The following is a 17,192-nucleotide window of genomic DNA, read 5'->3' as shown; positions in this document are numbered from 1 at the left end:
AGGAAATTACAGTGTCACAGTAGCATTATAAGTGCATAGGTATACAAATGTCAGAAGAGAAGTAAGAAAGAATAAAAACTAAGTTACCTCAAACAATCTAACAGGAGGAGGTCATCACTTCTTTGGCTATAGGTTGACTCATTATAGAACCTAATGGCCGAGGGTAAGAATGACCTCACATAGCGCTCTTTGGAGCAGCACAGTTGTCTTAGTCTATTACTAAAAGTGCTCCTCTGTTCAGCCAAGGTGGCATGCAGAGGGTGAGAACATTGTCCACAATTTCCAAAGTTTTCCGTAGGGTCCTTTGTTCTCCCACAGCCTGCAGTGTGTCCAGTTTGACTCCTATGACAGAGCCAGCCTTTCTAATCAGTTTATTGAGCCTGTTGGTATCACCCGTGTTGATACCATTGCCCCACAACACCACTGCATAGAAGACTGAACTGGCAACAACAGATGGGTAGAACACGTGAAGGAGAGGCCTGCATACTCCAAAGGACTTCAGTCTCCTCAGGAAGTAGAGGTGACTCTGGCCCTTCTTGTACACAGCCTCTGTGTTGATGCTTCACTCAAGTCTGTCACCCAGGTGCACTACCAGGTACCTGTAGGTCCTCACCACATCCACGTTCTCACCAGCAATAGTAACAGGGAGAAGGTTTAGTCTTCCTAAAAGTCTTTACTAATGTAGAGCTGCAGATGATTCAGCTTGCACCATTTGACAAAGTTCTCCACCAGGGCCCCATATTCTTCCTCCCGTCCTCCTTTTATACACCCAACTATTGCTGAGTCATCAGAGAATTTCTTCAGATGACATGACTCAGTGTTGTATCTAAAGTCTGAGGTATACAGGGTAAACAGGAAGGGAGCCAATACAATCCCCAGTGGGGATCCAGTGCTGCTTATAGCCATGTCTGACACACAGCTCTGAAGCCACACATACTGCGGTCTCCCAGTCAAATAGTCCATTATCCTGGATGCAATGGAAGTGCTAATCTGCATTGAATGGAGCTTTCCCCCCAGCAATGAGGACTGTATGGTATTGAAGGCACTAGAGAAATCAAAAAACATGATCCTCTCAGTGCTGCCCTGCTTATCCAAATGGGAGTAGGCTCTGTTCAGCACGTAGATGACAGCATCGTCAACTCCAATGATCTTACTGAACACGGCAAAAAATGAAAAAATGCCAATAAGTGGAAGCAAGATCCTAGAGTTAACCACAAGCAAGCTTTGGAGAGCACTTTGCTATCTAAGACGGTATACTTTTATTTTTATAACCTTTCTGAGGCTTAAACTAGATCTTCTGCCAACATCCTGCAGAAACCCTGCCTGTGTTTGTGTTTCAGGAGAAGTGTAGAGAGTAGAGAGGGGCACTGGATCTGTGGAGGATCCTGCAGAACCTCCAGAAGACTCAAAGCCAGAGAGGCATATTCCAAAGAGCTGCACGTGGGGAATCATACTGTGAGGTGCGGAAACCATGAGGTGACAAAGCAAGTACCTCGTCTTTAGAATCAAAAGTAGATTTATCACTGACATCAGTCCTGAAGTTTGTAGTTTACAGGCTGCAGTACAGCACAATACAAAAACATTACTTTAACTCACAGAAATAAATAAATAGTGTGAAAAAGGAATACTAAGGTAGTATTCATGGACCATTCAGAAATCTGATGGAGGAAGGCAAGAAGCTATTCCTAAAACAGTGAGCATGTGTCACTTTTTTTTAAAAATTCAGAATCAGGTTTAATATCACTGACATATGTCATGAAATTTATCGTTTAGGAGCAGCAGTACAACACAATACATAAAAAGTACTATAAATTACAAGGAGAAATATACAATGCCCATAAAAAGTGTTCACCCCTCTTGGAAGTTTTCACGTTTTATTGTTTTACAGCATTGAATCACAGTGGATTTAATTTGGCTTTTTTGACACTGATCAACAGAAAAAGACTCTTTCGTGTCAAAGTAAATACAAACCTCTTCAAAGTGATCTAAATTAATTACAAATATAAAACTCAAAATATTTGATTGCATAAGTATTCACCCTCTTAAACATGACACACCAAATCATCACTGGTGCAGCCAATTAGTTTGAGAAGTCACATCATTAGTTAAATGAAGATCACCTGTGCAGTCGAGGTGTTTCAATTGTTTGTAGTAAAAATACACCTGTATCTGGAAGGTCCAATGGCTGGATGGTGCCAAGGAACCTGAAACAGGAGTGACAGGGTTTGGGGTGGCTATACCAGCAAAAGAAATTGGAATCACCAGAAGAACATCTAATAAGTTAGGGGTGTATACAGTGGAGATGCTGGCAGTGTTGGCTGCGTTGCGATGGGTGGAGAAAGCTAGACAAGTCAAAGTGTTGATATGCTCAGATTCATGCTCAGTTCTAGCAAGTTTAAGGTCTTTTCACTCAAACAGTCGGCAAGATGTACTTTATGAGGTCCTTCAGTCAGTCACAAGAATTGCAAATCAGGGGGGTCAGGTAACATTTCTATGGGTTCCAGCACATGTAGGGGTGAAGGGGAATGAGAGGGTGGATGATTTGGCAAAGAGGGCGTTAAAGAAAGAAAATACAGAAATGCACATTAATATCAGTAAAGCAGAGGTTAAGTGTGTAATCTGAGAAAAAAATCAAATGTGGCAAGAAAGGTGGGACGGGGAGGGGAAAGGGAGGCATTTATATCAAATACAAAAGAGTGTTGCAGGTACTAGAGTAGGTAGTGGATACAGAAGAAAGGAAACTGTGTGGACTAGTTTAAGGCTGGGACACTGTGCATTAAACAAAACATTGAAAATGATAGGGAAACACCAGACAGGATTGTGTGAGGAATGTCAGGAAGAGGAGTCAGTAGAACATGTAGTTTTGAGTTGCAGAAAGAGATGATGAGAATTAATCTAAGGGAATTGGGGGTACAGGAATTCACAATAAAAGGGTTGCTGGGCATGGGTGAGAGAGCACAGGTCAGGGTATTTTTAGCTTTCTTAAGGGGTACAGGGTTTTTTTTATAGGATACAACGGATAAGCAGAATAGGGTACCAGGATGGCCAAAGATGGGAGGACAAAGTGTAGGTTAGGGTATGCGTGTGTGTGTGATTGGGTGAAGGGATTTAGAAGGTAAGTCTATTGCACACTCTGGAGCAGAAGGTGGCGGTAATGCACCATTAAGCTGGGTGCCAACCGCTGTAAAACAAGACAGAGAAGAAGAAGAAGGTCCAACTGCTGGTGAGTCAGTATCCTGGCAAAAACTACACCATGAAGACAAAAGGACACTCCAAATAACCCTGCGAAAAGGTTATTGAAAAGCACAAGTCAGGCGATGGATACTAGACAATTTCCAAGTCACTGAATATTCCTTGGAGTACAGTTTAGTAAATCATCAAGAAATGGAAAGAATAGGGCATAGCTGTAAATCTGCCTAGAGCAGCCATCCTCAAAAACTGAGGTGACCGTGCAAGAAGGGTACTAGTGAGGGAGGCCACCAAGAGACCTATGACAACTCTGAAGGAGTTACAAGCTTCAGCGGCTGAGACGGGAGAGACTGTGTATGCAACAACTGTTGCCCAGGTGCTTCACCAGTTGCAGTTTTATGGAGAATAGCAAAGAGAAAGCTATTATTGAAAAAAAACTCACATGAAATCTCGGTGAGAGTTTGCCAGAAGGCATGTGGAAGACTCTGAAGTAAGCTGGATGAAGCTTCTGTGGTCTGATGAAAACATAATTGAGCTATTGGCCATCAGACTAAACACTATGTTTGGCGTAAGCTGTGGGGATGCTTCACTGCTGCAGGCCCTGGAAGGCTTGTGAAGATTGAGGGTAAAATGAGTGCAACAAATTACAGGGAAATCCTGGAGGAAAACCTGACACAGTCTGCCACAGAGCTGCCATTTGGGAGATTTGTTTTCCAGCAAGACAATGACCCCAGACATAAAGCTAAATCTATACAGGAATGACTTAAAAACAACAAAGATAATGTCCTGGAGTGGCCAAGTCAGAGTTCAGACCTCAATCCAATTGAGAATTTATGGCTGCATTTGAAAAGAGCTGTTCACTCACGATCCCCATGCAATTTGACAGATTGCTTGTGCAGTTTTGTAAAGAAGAATGGGGAAAAATTGTAGTGTCCAGATGTTCAAAGCTGATTGAGAGCTATCTACACAGACTCATGGCTGTGATTGCTGCCAATGGTGCATTTAGTTGAGTTTACTGACTTGAAGGGGGTGAGTAATTATGTAATCAATTATGTTTAATAAATTCAGAACAATTTGTAGAAATTTGTTTTTACCTTGACACAAAAGAGTATTTTCTGTTGATCAGTGTCTAAAAAGCCAAATTAAATCCACTATAGTTCAATGTTGTAACAATAAAACATGAAAACTTCCAAGGGGGGTGAATACTTTTTACAGGCACCGTATACAGAGTAAATTGAGCTCTGACCAGAGACCAATCAGGACATTAGCAGTTTGAGAGGAGGGGATTTCAATCAGGTCCACCGACCGAGTATGAAAAGGCAGCGTAAATAGAACTCTGACCAGCGACCAGTTGATGTTTGGGATTGATTAGCAACAGCAAGTTAAAGGAAGGCAGGGGAAACGCTGTGGAGAGTTAAGAGTGGAGCTATTGAGGCTTTAACTCTTTGAGGCTTCAGTCAGAGAAAGTTTAAAAAAGAGAGAAAAGCCCCAGGTAAAATATTGTTTCCATCCCTTCTTTAGATCTGCTCAGTTAGGATGGTAGAAATGCCAGGCAGAACAGTTGAATGCTCCTTTGGTGGGATGTGGGAAGGCAGGAAGACCTCCAGTGTCCCAGATGACTACAACTGCAAGGAGTGCATTCAGTGCAGCTTCTAACGATTCTCATTAAGGAGCTGGAGCTGGAACTGGATGAACTCCAGATCATTCGGGAGGCTGCGGGGGTGATAGACAGGACACGTAGAGAGGAAGTTGCATCCAAGGTGCAGAACAAAGGTAACTGGGTGACAGTCAGGAGGGTGAAAGGGTTAAACAGCCAGTGCGGAGTATCCCTGTGGCCATCCCCTCGACAACTGGTGTATCACTATGGATACTGTCAGGGGGATGGCCTAACAGAAGAAAGTCACAGCGGTCGGGTCTCTGGCACAGAGTCTGGTTCTGTGACTCAGAAGGGAAGCGGGAGAAGAGACACACTGCAGTGATAGGGGATTCGTTAGTTAGGGGGCACAGGCAAGAGGTACTGTGGGTGAGAACGAGATTCCCTGACCCTATGTTGCCTCCCGCGTGCCAGGGTCTGGGATATCTCGGGTCGAGTCCTCAGCATTCTGAAGTGGGAGGGTGAACAGCCAGAAGTCATGGTCCATGCAGGTACCAATGACATGGGTAGGATGAGTGACACGGTTCTGCATAGAGGGTTCAGGCAGTTAGGTGGTAAGTTACAGGGTAGTGCCTCCAGGGTTGTGGTCTCAGGATTGCTACCCATGCCACGTGCTAGTGAGGCCAGAACTAGGAAGATTATACAGCTTAACACGTGGCTAAGGAGTTGGTATAGGAGGGAGGGCAAGAAAATTTTGGATCATTGGGCTCTCTTACAGGGAAGGTTGGATCTATACAGAAGGGACAGGTTTCACCTGAACTGGAGGGGTCTAATATCCTAGTGGGAAGGTTTGTTAATGCTGCACGGTGGGGTTTAAACTAGGATTGCAGGGGGATGGCAACCTGAGTGCCAGAACAGGTAGTGGAGAGGTTATGGAGGCAGATGTTGGTAAGACCTCAGACAAAGTGAGGAATCAAAGGGTTGAGTATGGTGCGACTAGTGCCCTGAGCTGTGAATATTTCAACGTAAGAAGTATTGTAGGAAAGGTTAATGAGTTCAGGGATGGATCAACACCTGGATCAACAGGGTAGGTTTTCATAAATATTGACATCCATGAACTTGAAAGCGCTCACCCTTTCCACAGCTGACCCCCCGATGAGGATTGGTGCGTGATCAGTCGACTTTCCCTTTCTGAAATCCACAATCGATTTAAATTTCAATGGCCATATGAGCGGGAAAGTTAGGGAAAATGTCATAGATGGGTATTTTACAGAGTAGTGGGTCTGTGGAAACAGATGAGGTATATGGAGGAATTTAAGGTGAGGGGTTATATGGGAGGCGGGGTTTAAAGGTCGGCACAACATTGTGGGCTGAAGGGCCTGTACTGTACTGTTCTATGTTCTATGTTCAACCCAGAATGTCGACTCTGGGTCTCTCTTCCCACAGCTCCAGCCTGACCTACTGAGGATTTCCACCAATTTCTCTTGTTGTTCCAGCATTTACAGTGTTCTTCTTCATTCTTTTCAGGACTGAACATTTACTCAGAGTGAAAATGGAAAAGTTTAACATGGACTAGATGGGCCAAAGGGCCTGTTTCTGAGCTGTAGTGCTCTGTGACTCTAAGAGGGAGCATTGCGGCCCACTAGGTCTGCATCCCTCTGCTTCACTACTTCTCTGGTGTAAATGGTCTGAGTGTATAACCATGATCTAACCCCACTGTAAAATCCAGCACTAATCTGCATTCTGCAGACATGCCGAGGAGGACTATTCGATAACCATGCCTCATTAAATCTCCATTTCACGAAGTCTGCGAATAAATCTGAGTGCAGTATCACAAACATCAACCTCTCTCTGCACTGCCAATTGTTTCAAACCCAGCCTTTGCGGTTTCATAGGGAGTATGAGCTACAACCTCTCTCTGATGGAGAATCGCAGAGCACAGACCCTTCGGCCCTTCAGCCCACTAACTGCAAACTAACCACCAAGTACCAATTAACCACCAATTTAACCAAACTAACCACCAAGCACCAATTAACCAAACTAACCACCAAGCACCAATTAACCAAACTAACCACCAAGCACCAATTAACCACCAATTAACCAAACTAACCACCAAGCACCAATCTCTATTAGTCCTGCACTAATCACATGCAGTTCTTCCCACAACCCCATCATCTCCCCTCCCCGGATTCTAGCACTCATCTATGCACTGGTTGGAATGATTTTTTTCCTGGATTGGAGCCCTGCGTCGATTAGGCTAGGGTTAAACAGATGGGTTGCTGGACAGTGCATTACTTTGGGCCAGAAGGACCTATTCATTGCTCTACTTCTAAATCAGGGGTTCCCAACCATTTTTTAGTCAAGATGGCGCTAAATGGCGATTCCTTTGCTTGCATCTTCAGAAACAGTTCTATTTCCATTTCAGCAACATACATCAAAGTTGTTGGTGAACGCAGCAGGCCAAGCAGCATCTATAGGAAGAGGCGCAGTCGACGTTTCAGGCCGAGACCCTTCGTCAGGACCATTTCAGGGTTCTTTTGAAGACCCTGACCTGCAGTTACACACCCTGATTTCGGTCCTTTGCGGGAATGGAATCCACTCTCGGGATGTCATGATTGGCCATTGCCTGACATGCTAAGGGTGCAGCCTAAGAGTTTGGCTCTCCTTTGGAGGCCTAGGATCTTGGGGCTCTGGAGGCGGGCAGATCGAAGGTCGTTGTCCCAGACTGGTGTGTCATGGGAGCTGGAAGATCTTTGGCCGTGTGCCCAGTGACCTGAGTTCTTTGAGCATGGAGCTCGAAAAAAGTGACGCAATGAGCTTTTAACATCATAAACCAGTGAGCTGTTTGTTATGTCTCCTCTCTGTCTGTGAAATGGAGACATCTCTTTCTCCCTTATTAAGGAGGGAGAGCCTGTGGTATGTCGAATACCGGGTGAACACATAGTCCTTGGAGTACTGCGAGTCTGTGTCTTTGCTGTTGCTTTGCTCGTGTTTGAGTGCTCGGTGGGGGCACCGATGCTTTTTTTTGCTGGTGGGGGGAGGGGGGATCGTTGCTTGCTGTTGCTTACACGCAGGAGGGAGGAGAGCTGGGGGGGGTACTTTGTGGTTCTAAAATTTGATTGTCATTCATTCTTTGGGGGCACTCTCCTGTTTTTGTAGCTGGTTGTGAAGAAAAAGCATTTCAGGATGTATATTGTATACATTTCTCTGACATTAAATGTATCCTTGAAACCTTTTTATGCCATGGACCAATACTATTAAGGAAGGAGTTTGTGGACACCAGGTTGGGAGCCCCTGTTCTAAATAAATAAATAAACCCCCATTCTCCTGCTTTTTCCCCATAGACCTCTTAACATCCACTTTAAATACAGTATATCCAATGTCTCAGCCCACACAGCTGTCTACGGCCATGAATTCACCACCATCTGACTCAAACAATTGCTCCTCATCTCTGTTGTAAAGGGATAATCTGTGCCCTCTGGTCCTGGGCTCTCCCACTAAAGGAAATGTCCTCTCCATATCTACTCTATCTAGGCTTAGTGACATGGAGTCATAACGACCTTTCCCACAATGTCAGCAAAACAAAAAAGTTTGTCATTGACTTCAGAAAGGGGCGAGGACGGGACACATATGCTCCTGTTTACAATCAGGGGTGGTGAGATTGAGAGTTTTATGTCCTTGGGCGTGAACATCCTGGTCCAACCATGCTGATTTCACAGCAGAGAAAGCTTACCCATGCCTCAGCTTCATCAGGAGCCTAAAGAAATCTGACATGACCCCAATGACTCTTGACAAATTTTATTGATGCACCATGGAAAGCACCCTATCTGGATGTATAATGGTTTGGTATGGCAACTGCTCTACATGTGACCGCAACAAACTGCAGCAAGCTGAGCTCATCGCTAGAGTTAACCTCCTCCCCATGGACTGTCTATATTTATCGTAACCTCAGTAAAGCAGCCAACATAATCAGACCCCAGCCACCCTGGACCTTCTCTCTTCACTCCCTTCCATCAGGTAGAAGATGCCAAAAGCCTGAAAGCACATACCACTAGGCTCAAAGACAGCTCCTACCTTGTTGTTATCAGGCATTTAAATGGACATATTGCATGGTAGAGCGACTCTTGGCCAGGGTACCTCTTTTTCTCCTCTCTCTTTTTGCACTGCTTGTTATATATATCCTTATTGTAATTCATAGTGGTTTTCACGAATTGCGCTGTAACATTGCCATAAAGCAACAAATTTCCTGTCATATGCCAGTGATATTAAATTTGATTCTGATACTGACATCTCCCAGTTAAAACAAGTACATTTTCCAATTGAAATTGGTAAGGAATGACAGAGTTTGCCGAATTGCTTTAGCCTCCTAACGAAGTAGATGTTGGTAAGTTTTCTATCAGTTCTGCTTCGGATATGAGAGTGATCGCACGGCCTGAATCTGCTCCTGTGCCTTACAGCTTGCTGTGCGTAAATTGACACGGTTTCGGCCCGTAAAATCAACAATTTCCTCTTCCCTTCACAGATGCTGCCTGACCTGCTGGGGTCCTCCAATGGACAATGTTGTTCCAGATTCCAGCACCTATAGACTTCTGCATCTCCAGAAATTAATTTTGCTTAACAGTGGTAAGTAGAGTTGCCAACTGTCCCGTATTAGCCGGACATCCCGTATATTGGGCTAAATTGGTTTGTCCCATATGGGACTGCGTTTGTCCTGTATTTCCCCCGCTAAGGTAGAGCGTTCCTATGAAACCTTTCATGCCGAAATGGCGTAAAGCGAAGAAGCAATTACCATTAATTTATATGGGAAAATTTTTTGAGCATTCTCAGACCCAAATAGGATAGCAGCTCTGTAAACTAGAGCACAGAAATCCTTGGTGATGACACATCTGTCTTTGCCACGGTGATACATGTTACATAACTTACCCAGCTGTGCTGCACCATTCACTGACTAATCTACTCCCTCTCAACGGCACCTTACCTATTTGTGTTTGAAAGTTTTTGCTTTATTTTTTTTAGACATACAGCACGGTAACAGGCCCTTCTGGCCCAAAGGCCCAAGTACACCCATGTAAGCCAACAAACTGACTAACCAGTATGTCTTGAGTGCGTAGGAGGGAAGAGGAGACTCGCAGGAACCCCAGTCACAGGGAGAACATACAAACTCCTGACAGACAGTGGCTGGGTCACTGGTACTGTAATAGCGTTAAGCTAACTACCTCGCTACCACACCATTCCTAGTTGCTGTTAGTCATGAACTAACCTATGCCATCTGTCAAAGTGAACATCCATTCTCAATACAGGTACTTCCTCCAAACCTTCCCCTTTAACTTAACCCTCTCAAAGAACAGCCTCTAACTCCTCAAATCTATCCACCACACCTGGCAACTCCTTTGCCCATAACAGTTGTAAACTGCAAAGACTTGTGCACACAGCTCAGCACATCACCGAAACCTGCCCACACAAAATGCTGGAGGAACTCAGAGAGTCAGGCAGTGTCCATGGAAGGGGATACACAGTCGATGCTTCATGCTGAGATACTTTGTCAGGACTGTTTCAAACCTGTTTATTCCCCACCACAGAAGCTGCATGACTTGCTAAGTTCCTCCAGAATTTTTGTGTGTGTGTTGCTCAAGATTTTCAGCATCTGCAGAATCTCTTGTGTTACAGAAACCAGCCTCCCCTCCATGGACTCTGTCTATGCTACTGAGACTGTGCTGGAGGCAGTCCACAAGTGTTGCCAGTCATCTGGTGTCAACGTCTGTACGTATCTGTACGTCTTTGGAATGTGGGAGGAAATCGGAGCACCCGAAGGAAACCTGTGATATCATAAGGAGTTTGTACAAACTCCTGATGGAACGGAACACCGACCGTTGGAGCTGTAAACGTTATGCTGGCCGCTATGCTACCATGCCACACCTTTTGAAGTTGGTGCCAGATAATACCTGATGATGTCCCTGGGCCCACCTTCTACTCAGACAGTCCATAGCTATGGTTATATGCAATACAAGTTTTCACTACATTAGCAAGTCTGCCGTTTGCCCCATGTCGTCAGCCCTGAGACATCCCATCCTTCTTCTCGGCATCTTTCTTTCATCCCAGAACTTCAGAGCACTGGTGTGGTTACTGAGCAGGCAGTCCACCTCCCCTCATTCCTTCACAACAGAGACTCACCAGCAGAGGAGCATTTAGTTGATTAATCAGGGCTGTTTTGCAAATGTGTCCAGCCTTCCTCGTCAAACATGCAGCAGCTTTTAAGACCTACCCTTGGCGGCTTTCCGACCGGGACAGGACACGCGATCTTGTCCTGTTTGCTCCGGTGATCTTGAGTGAACTTTCTCCTGCAGGAGGCAGGGAGTCCGGATGCTGTGGCCTCATTCCAGGGCACAACTCCTCCTTTTCCATTCCCAAATAAAAGATGATGTCAAGACCACAGACAGCAGCGGACGAAATGTGTGTGTGTGTATGTGTGTGTGTGTGTGGTGTGTGTGGGCCAAATAGAGGGGGCCATTGTGCCTTCTTCCACACATGGCTGTGAGCCCAGAAAACACCCTCACCGCTCACAAGTCAAGCTTACAGTGTCATCAAGTCTGAAGCGCCCATAGGTATGTCCACAATGTGAAAGTGCAGGAGGCCCAGAGATGGTGACTGTCTTCCTGCCTTTACTTGTATATCCAATCACGTAACCTTAGGGTAACTTGAAACAAGAGTCTCCTTGGAACAGATGAACTCTTCACATGCATATGCTTTGCAAAAGCAAGCACACATTTGCCTCTGAATCAGAAGTTGTACCTCTCCTGAGACCTCGTGTGCAACCAGACTGGAGACAGGAGGTGGCAGACACTGAAATCTAGAACATCAAACAACCTGCTGGAAAAACTCAGCAAGCTGAGCAGCGTCGGTGGGAGGAAACAAACTGATGCAGGGTATTGACTTGAAATGTCGACAATTCCTTTTCTCCTGCAGATGCTGATCAACCCATTGAGTTCCTCCAGCAAGTCACAAACACAAGAGATTCTGCAGCTGCCAGAAATCTTGAGGAACACGCACAAAATGCTGGAGGAGCTCAGCAAGTCGGGAATAAACCGTCAATGCTTTGGGCTGAGACCCTTCAACAGGACTGGAAAGGAAGGGGAAGATGGTGGCAAGAGAGGAGAGTACAAGCTGGCAGGTGATAGGTGAGACAAGGTGGTTGGGGAAGAGGGGTTTGAAGTAAGGATCTGGGAGGTGATAGGTGGAAGAGATAAAGAGCTGAAGAAGAAGGAATCTGATAGGAGAGGACAGTGGACCATGAGAGGGGCACCAGAAGGAAATGATAGGCAGGTAATGAGAAGAGGACGGAGGGAATCCAGAATGGGGAATTGTAAGAGACAGACTAGGGGAGGAGGGAGAAATCACTGTTGATGCTGTCAGGTTGGAGGCTACCCAGATGGAATAGGAGGTGTTGCTTAGTGTGGCCTCATCATACCGGTAGGGAAGGCCATAGACAGACATGTCAGAATGAAAATGGGAAGTCAAGTGGAAAGGGGTGGCCACCGGGAAATCCCGCCTTTAGCGGTGGACAGAGCAAAGGTCACCCAGTCTTCATTGGGTCATTCCTCCCATTTGATGCCCCGTCCCAAGTCTGTCCAAAGTACCAGCAAGTGTAACACTTTTGAAGCTACGGATTAACCTGAGGCTGAACTCACTATTAATCGGTGACTGGTTTATCCTTGTCACATCTAACAAGATGCCATGAAAATCTTTTGTTAGTGTTCCATCCGGACAAATCATTCCATTTACAAAGTACGTCCAGAAAGTAAAAAGGAAAACAAAATGCAGAATATAGAGATACAATTAGAGTGAAAGTACAGTGCAGGGAGGCGTATAAAGTGCAAGGGTCAGGTTGAGATAGACAGAGATCAAGAGTTCAGCTTTACTGTATAGACCGGTAACTGTGCAGGAGTCTGCTCCCAGTGGGGTAGAAGCTGTCCTCCAGCCTGGTGGTACGTGTTCTCAAAGTGGATTTAAAAGTCCCACAGTCATTAATGTCAAGAAGATCAGGCGAATATTTCTTTGTACTCTGGCCAATATTTACAGTACTGTGCACACATAAAGCTGGGGTGCCCAAGACTTTTGGACGGTACTGTATTAATTTTGCACATTGCACTCTACTGCGCCAACAAAATAAAATTTCTTGACATCTGTGAATGACGACGAGCTTGATTCTGATATGGGCCTCTGTTGTGGACTGAGAGTGGGAAGTGGGCGGGGAGAGTGAATCCTGGTTGGGAAATGGGAGAGGGGAGGGAGCGGGAAGCAGCAGAGAGACATTCTGTAATGATCAATAAACCAATTGTTTTGAATCAGTACTCCTTCTTTGCCACCTGTCCCACACCCCTCCCGCGGCACTCCATCCTCACCATTCCCAACAGCCTTCACCCGCCAGATTTACAAACTCAGCTGCTCCATGTTGACAAATACAATACTGTGCAAAAGTCTTGGGCACCCTATCTGTATATACACGCCAAGGACTTTTGCACAGTGCCACATCTATCAGACATCTCCCTGGATGTTCTGGAAACACAACAGAATGCAGAATCTGGATTATCTGCGGGGGGGGGGTAGGAGAGGAACTGTCAATCTTTCACTTTGAAAACCTACCTCAGGACTGAAACGTCATCAATTTCTTTTTCCTCCACAGACGCTGCTTGTCCTAGAGAGTTCCTCCAACAGATTGTTTGGTGGAGGTTTAGAGAGGCTGCAGAGGAGATTTACTGGGATGCTGCCTGGATTAGAGCATCTTTTATGAGGAAACATTCAGCAACCTGGAGCTTTTCTTTTTGGAGTGTAGGAGGATGAGGTGACTTGATAGAGGTATACAAGACAATAAGAGGCATAGACTGAAAGGAGAGTCAGAGACTTTTTCGTAGGGTGGAAATGGCAAATAAGAGGGGGCGTTATTTTAAGGGGACTGGAGTAAAGTATGGGGGAATGTCAGAGTTTGGTTTTTTTGATACACAGAGCAGAGGGTGTGTGGAATACGCTGCTTGGCGTGTTGGTATAGGCAGATATGTTAGGGACATTTAAGGGGCATTTAGATAGGCACATGGATGAAAGACAAAATGGGGGACAATGTGGGAGTGAAGGGTTTGATTGTTCTTGGCGTAGGTTAACAACAGCGTTAATCTGATCAGCCGTTCTAGTTAGTGCCCCCCCCAACACCCCTCTATTTATTACCTCAGTCTCTGCACTCCACTGTAAACACTTTAAACCATTTTTATAATGCTGTTTACATTGTAAGTGCCTGCTGGTATTTATTTATGCACATTCTATTCCATTTTCGTACATCTAAATTTATGTTTATCTAATTACTTATGCTTGTTCTAGCTGCGAGTGGTAGTGGGGACAAGCTCCCACTACCTATTAAATGCTCCCAATGGCGTGCATCTCAAATAGCCTCTGATAACCAAGTCCAACTCCTAGCCTTCACGTGGAGCTCAGCTACTGAGCCCGGAGGAACAGTTTCTACTGACAGGAGAAGGGGCAAAGGTGGGTCACTGGCACCATAAAACCAGTCGCTTTGGGGCTCGTTAGCCATGGTTGGCAGCTCAACTAGGAGAAGGAAAACCCTGATCTCAAACCTCCGCTGCCTTGTGGCTATACCCACTCATGTGAAAGGCTTTGGGAGTAAACCCTGAGGGAAAACTCAGGAGCTGAAGTCCCTAAGGCAGTCCTATGTTGAGTTCAATGCTGACTGGCAACTCCAGTGACGCTGCTGGTACCAAACTGTATCGGTCTCTGCCAGTTCTCTGGGTTCATCAGATGCGTGGAGAGGGTGAGCTTGCTACATGGACAACAGCTTGCTCTCCGTATCATGCTGCACAGTCTTGCGTATCTAGACAGCTAAGATGCAATTTCCATGGTCAACTTTGACCAACGGAGGCCTACGCACTCGACACTATTCTTTATAATTATTTTGTATTCTTTATAAGTTTCGAATATTGTTCTTTTTTCTTGCATGTCGCACCAGCATACCACAGCAAATTCCTAATACACGTAAATGTATATGGCTCAAAATCAGTTACGTTCCCCGGGCAATAAGACTGATCAACACCACCACCCAATAACGCACCCCTCCACATCCCCAAGCACCACTACTTTATCATTTCCTGCCAGTCACCTAATGTACAGAGCCTCCCGTGCCTAGAATCATTTTATGGACATGAAATCAGTCAATGTATATAAGCTTTCTTATGTATTTATTTTCATTGTGTTTTTTTATTATGTTCTTCATCTAATTGTATTTTTTATTGTGCTGCATCAGATCCAGAGTAACAATTATTTCATTCTCCTTTGCACTTGTGTACTGGAAATGACATGAAACAATCTTGAATCTTGTATAAAGTTGATCCCTGAACCTCGATCCTTACAGAAGAAGAATAGCCCTTAACTCGGCAGTGGAGTTATTGGGGCACCGTCTTTTAACGGTGTTTCCATAGCAAACTATTCTTGTTTTTATGAGGCTGAATTGCTAGCTCGACACTCAACCTGACTTAGATTCGAACCCAGGAACCTTCACTCTGGAGTCCGGCACTGATATTATTGCACCACCAAGTGGGACTTGATCCTTACAATGATGATAAAAACCTCTGAGAATGAGTCATATATCATGGAAACAGGCCATTCGGTCCACCATACCAATGTTGACTCAGGGGTACCCATCGTCCAAGCACTCGACCCAAATATTTCAAGTGTTCGGCCCGACAAAACTGAAAAACTGTTGGGAACATTGCTTCCCCCACTCTCTCCAACAGTCTGTTCCAGTTACTCAACCACTCTGCATGGAGAAGATTCCCTTCAGATCCCTGATAAATCTTTTCCCCCTTCATTCTAAATCACAGGTTCCCAACCTGGGGTCTACAGACTCCTCGGTTAATGGTCGGGGTCCATGGCATAAAAAAGGTTGGGAACCCCTGCTCTAAATCTATGTTCCCTAGTTTCAACTACCTCTGATTTTGATTAGTTTTGTAGTTGCAAAGTTTGTCTTCTGCACATTGGTTGTCTGTCAATTGTTTTTAGACCATAAGACATAGGAACAAAGTTTGGTCCTCCGGCTTTTCAAATCTTCTCCGCCATTTCTCTCGACCCCATTCTCCTGTTTTCTCCCCAAAGCCTTTGATGCCCTTACTAATCAAGAACCTAACAACCTTTACTTTAAATACACCCAATGGCTTGGCCGCCACAGCTGTTTATGGCAATGAATTCCACAGATTTACCATCCTCTGGCTAAAGAAATTCCTCCTTATCTCTGTTCTAAAGGGATGTCCTTGTATTTTAAGGCTATGCCCTCTGGTCCTAGACTCTCCCACAGATGGAAACACCCACTAATGCAATTTTGTAAATTCCACCGTATTTCTTTACTTTTCCTGTAAATGCCTGCAAGAAAATGAATCTCAAGGAAGCATATGGTAACATGGATATATGTACTTTGGTAATAAATTTAATTTGAAATTTGAAGTCTGGACTTTGTTAAGGGAGCACTCTTCCTATAGTCCACCCTATCTATATTTCTTATCGCTTACTACACCTCATCCATCTGCTCTTAATGCCCTCCACTCCAGGGAGAACAATCCCCGCTTCTCCACTCCATCCAGGTACAATTCCAGTGAGTATCCTCTGACATCATCACATCCTTCTTCTATATCCTTGTAGCAACTTCTGGTAATTTCTTTCACCTCCCTCTTGGGCCTTTTTCAATATGTCGTACCTCTCCTTCCCCTGCCCCACCCCACCTTCTCATTCTGGCTTCTGCCCCCTTTCTTTCCAGTCCTGATGAAGGATGTCGGCCTGAAACATCGACTGTATATTCCCCTGCACAGATGTTGAGCTCCTCCAGCATTTGGTGTGTGTTGATTCCTACCAGACGGTGACCAGAATTGCAACAGTGAGGTCTGAGCGATGTTTTATAAAGTTAGATCATAATCTCCCTGCTCTGACGTTCCATTTGTAAGAAGTGCCTCAGGAAGAAGAATAGGAGGCCGAGGGAGATGAGGCTGCAATCCTTACCTCGCTCACTGCCGGCTGCATACTGCAGAGGCTTGTTCTTGTCAATGGTGTTGAAACTCTGGCTCCGCCTGTTCGAGTTGTTGGCTCCTTGGACCTTGGTGGTACTGCCAGCGTTTGCTGCCCTGGAGGGACCTGGGAGCCTGCAGAACAACAAGGTTTGGGCAATTACCTGTGGTACATGATGTGAGGTTTGATTGTGTGGAGGTTCTCTCTCCTCCACCCAGCTGCTCCGTCACACTCGATCGCACTAACCAGCCTCGCCTGCCCTGCAGTCTGTTTGCAGGCGTTTTTCAAGTGAAAACTTCTCATCTCAGCTCTGCTCCAATATCAACAAGAATTCAAGGTCTTCACAGGTGGTTAATGT

The 17,192-nt window shown here is 45.2% G+C and overlaps 1 protein-coding gene across 8 annotated transcripts in view; it reads right to left on the bottom strand.

Moving 5' to 3' along the window:
* Window positions 1–17,192, bottom strand: part of nav3 (neuron navigator 3) — a 503,350-nt gene that overhangs the window by 295,438 nt on the left and 190,720 nt on the right. For 7 of the 8 annotated variants that reach the window (XM_063058462.1, XM_063058455.1, XM_063058456.1 and 4 more), the window contains one exon: window positions 16,829–16,968. In XM_063058462.1, the coding sequence (XP_062914532.1) occupies window positions 16,829–16,968 (140 nt within the window). Of the gene's footprint in view, window positions 1–16,828; window positions 16,969–16,997; window positions 17,120–17,192 lie in introns of those variants that run through there. The other variant, XM_063058461.1, reaches the window with a different exon arrangement.

This window comes from Mobula hypostoma, chromosome 9 (assembly GCF_963921235.1).
Source record: "Mobula hypostoma chromosome 9, sMobHyp1.1, whole genome shotgun sequence".
Classification (NCBI taxonomy): domain Eukaryota; kingdom Metazoa; phylum Chordata; class Chondrichthyes; order Myliobatiformes; family Myliobatidae; genus Mobula; species Mobula hypostoma.
The sequence above is the reverse complement of the archived record's forward strand: the minus strand, read 5'-3'. Positions and strand labels throughout refer to the sequence as shown.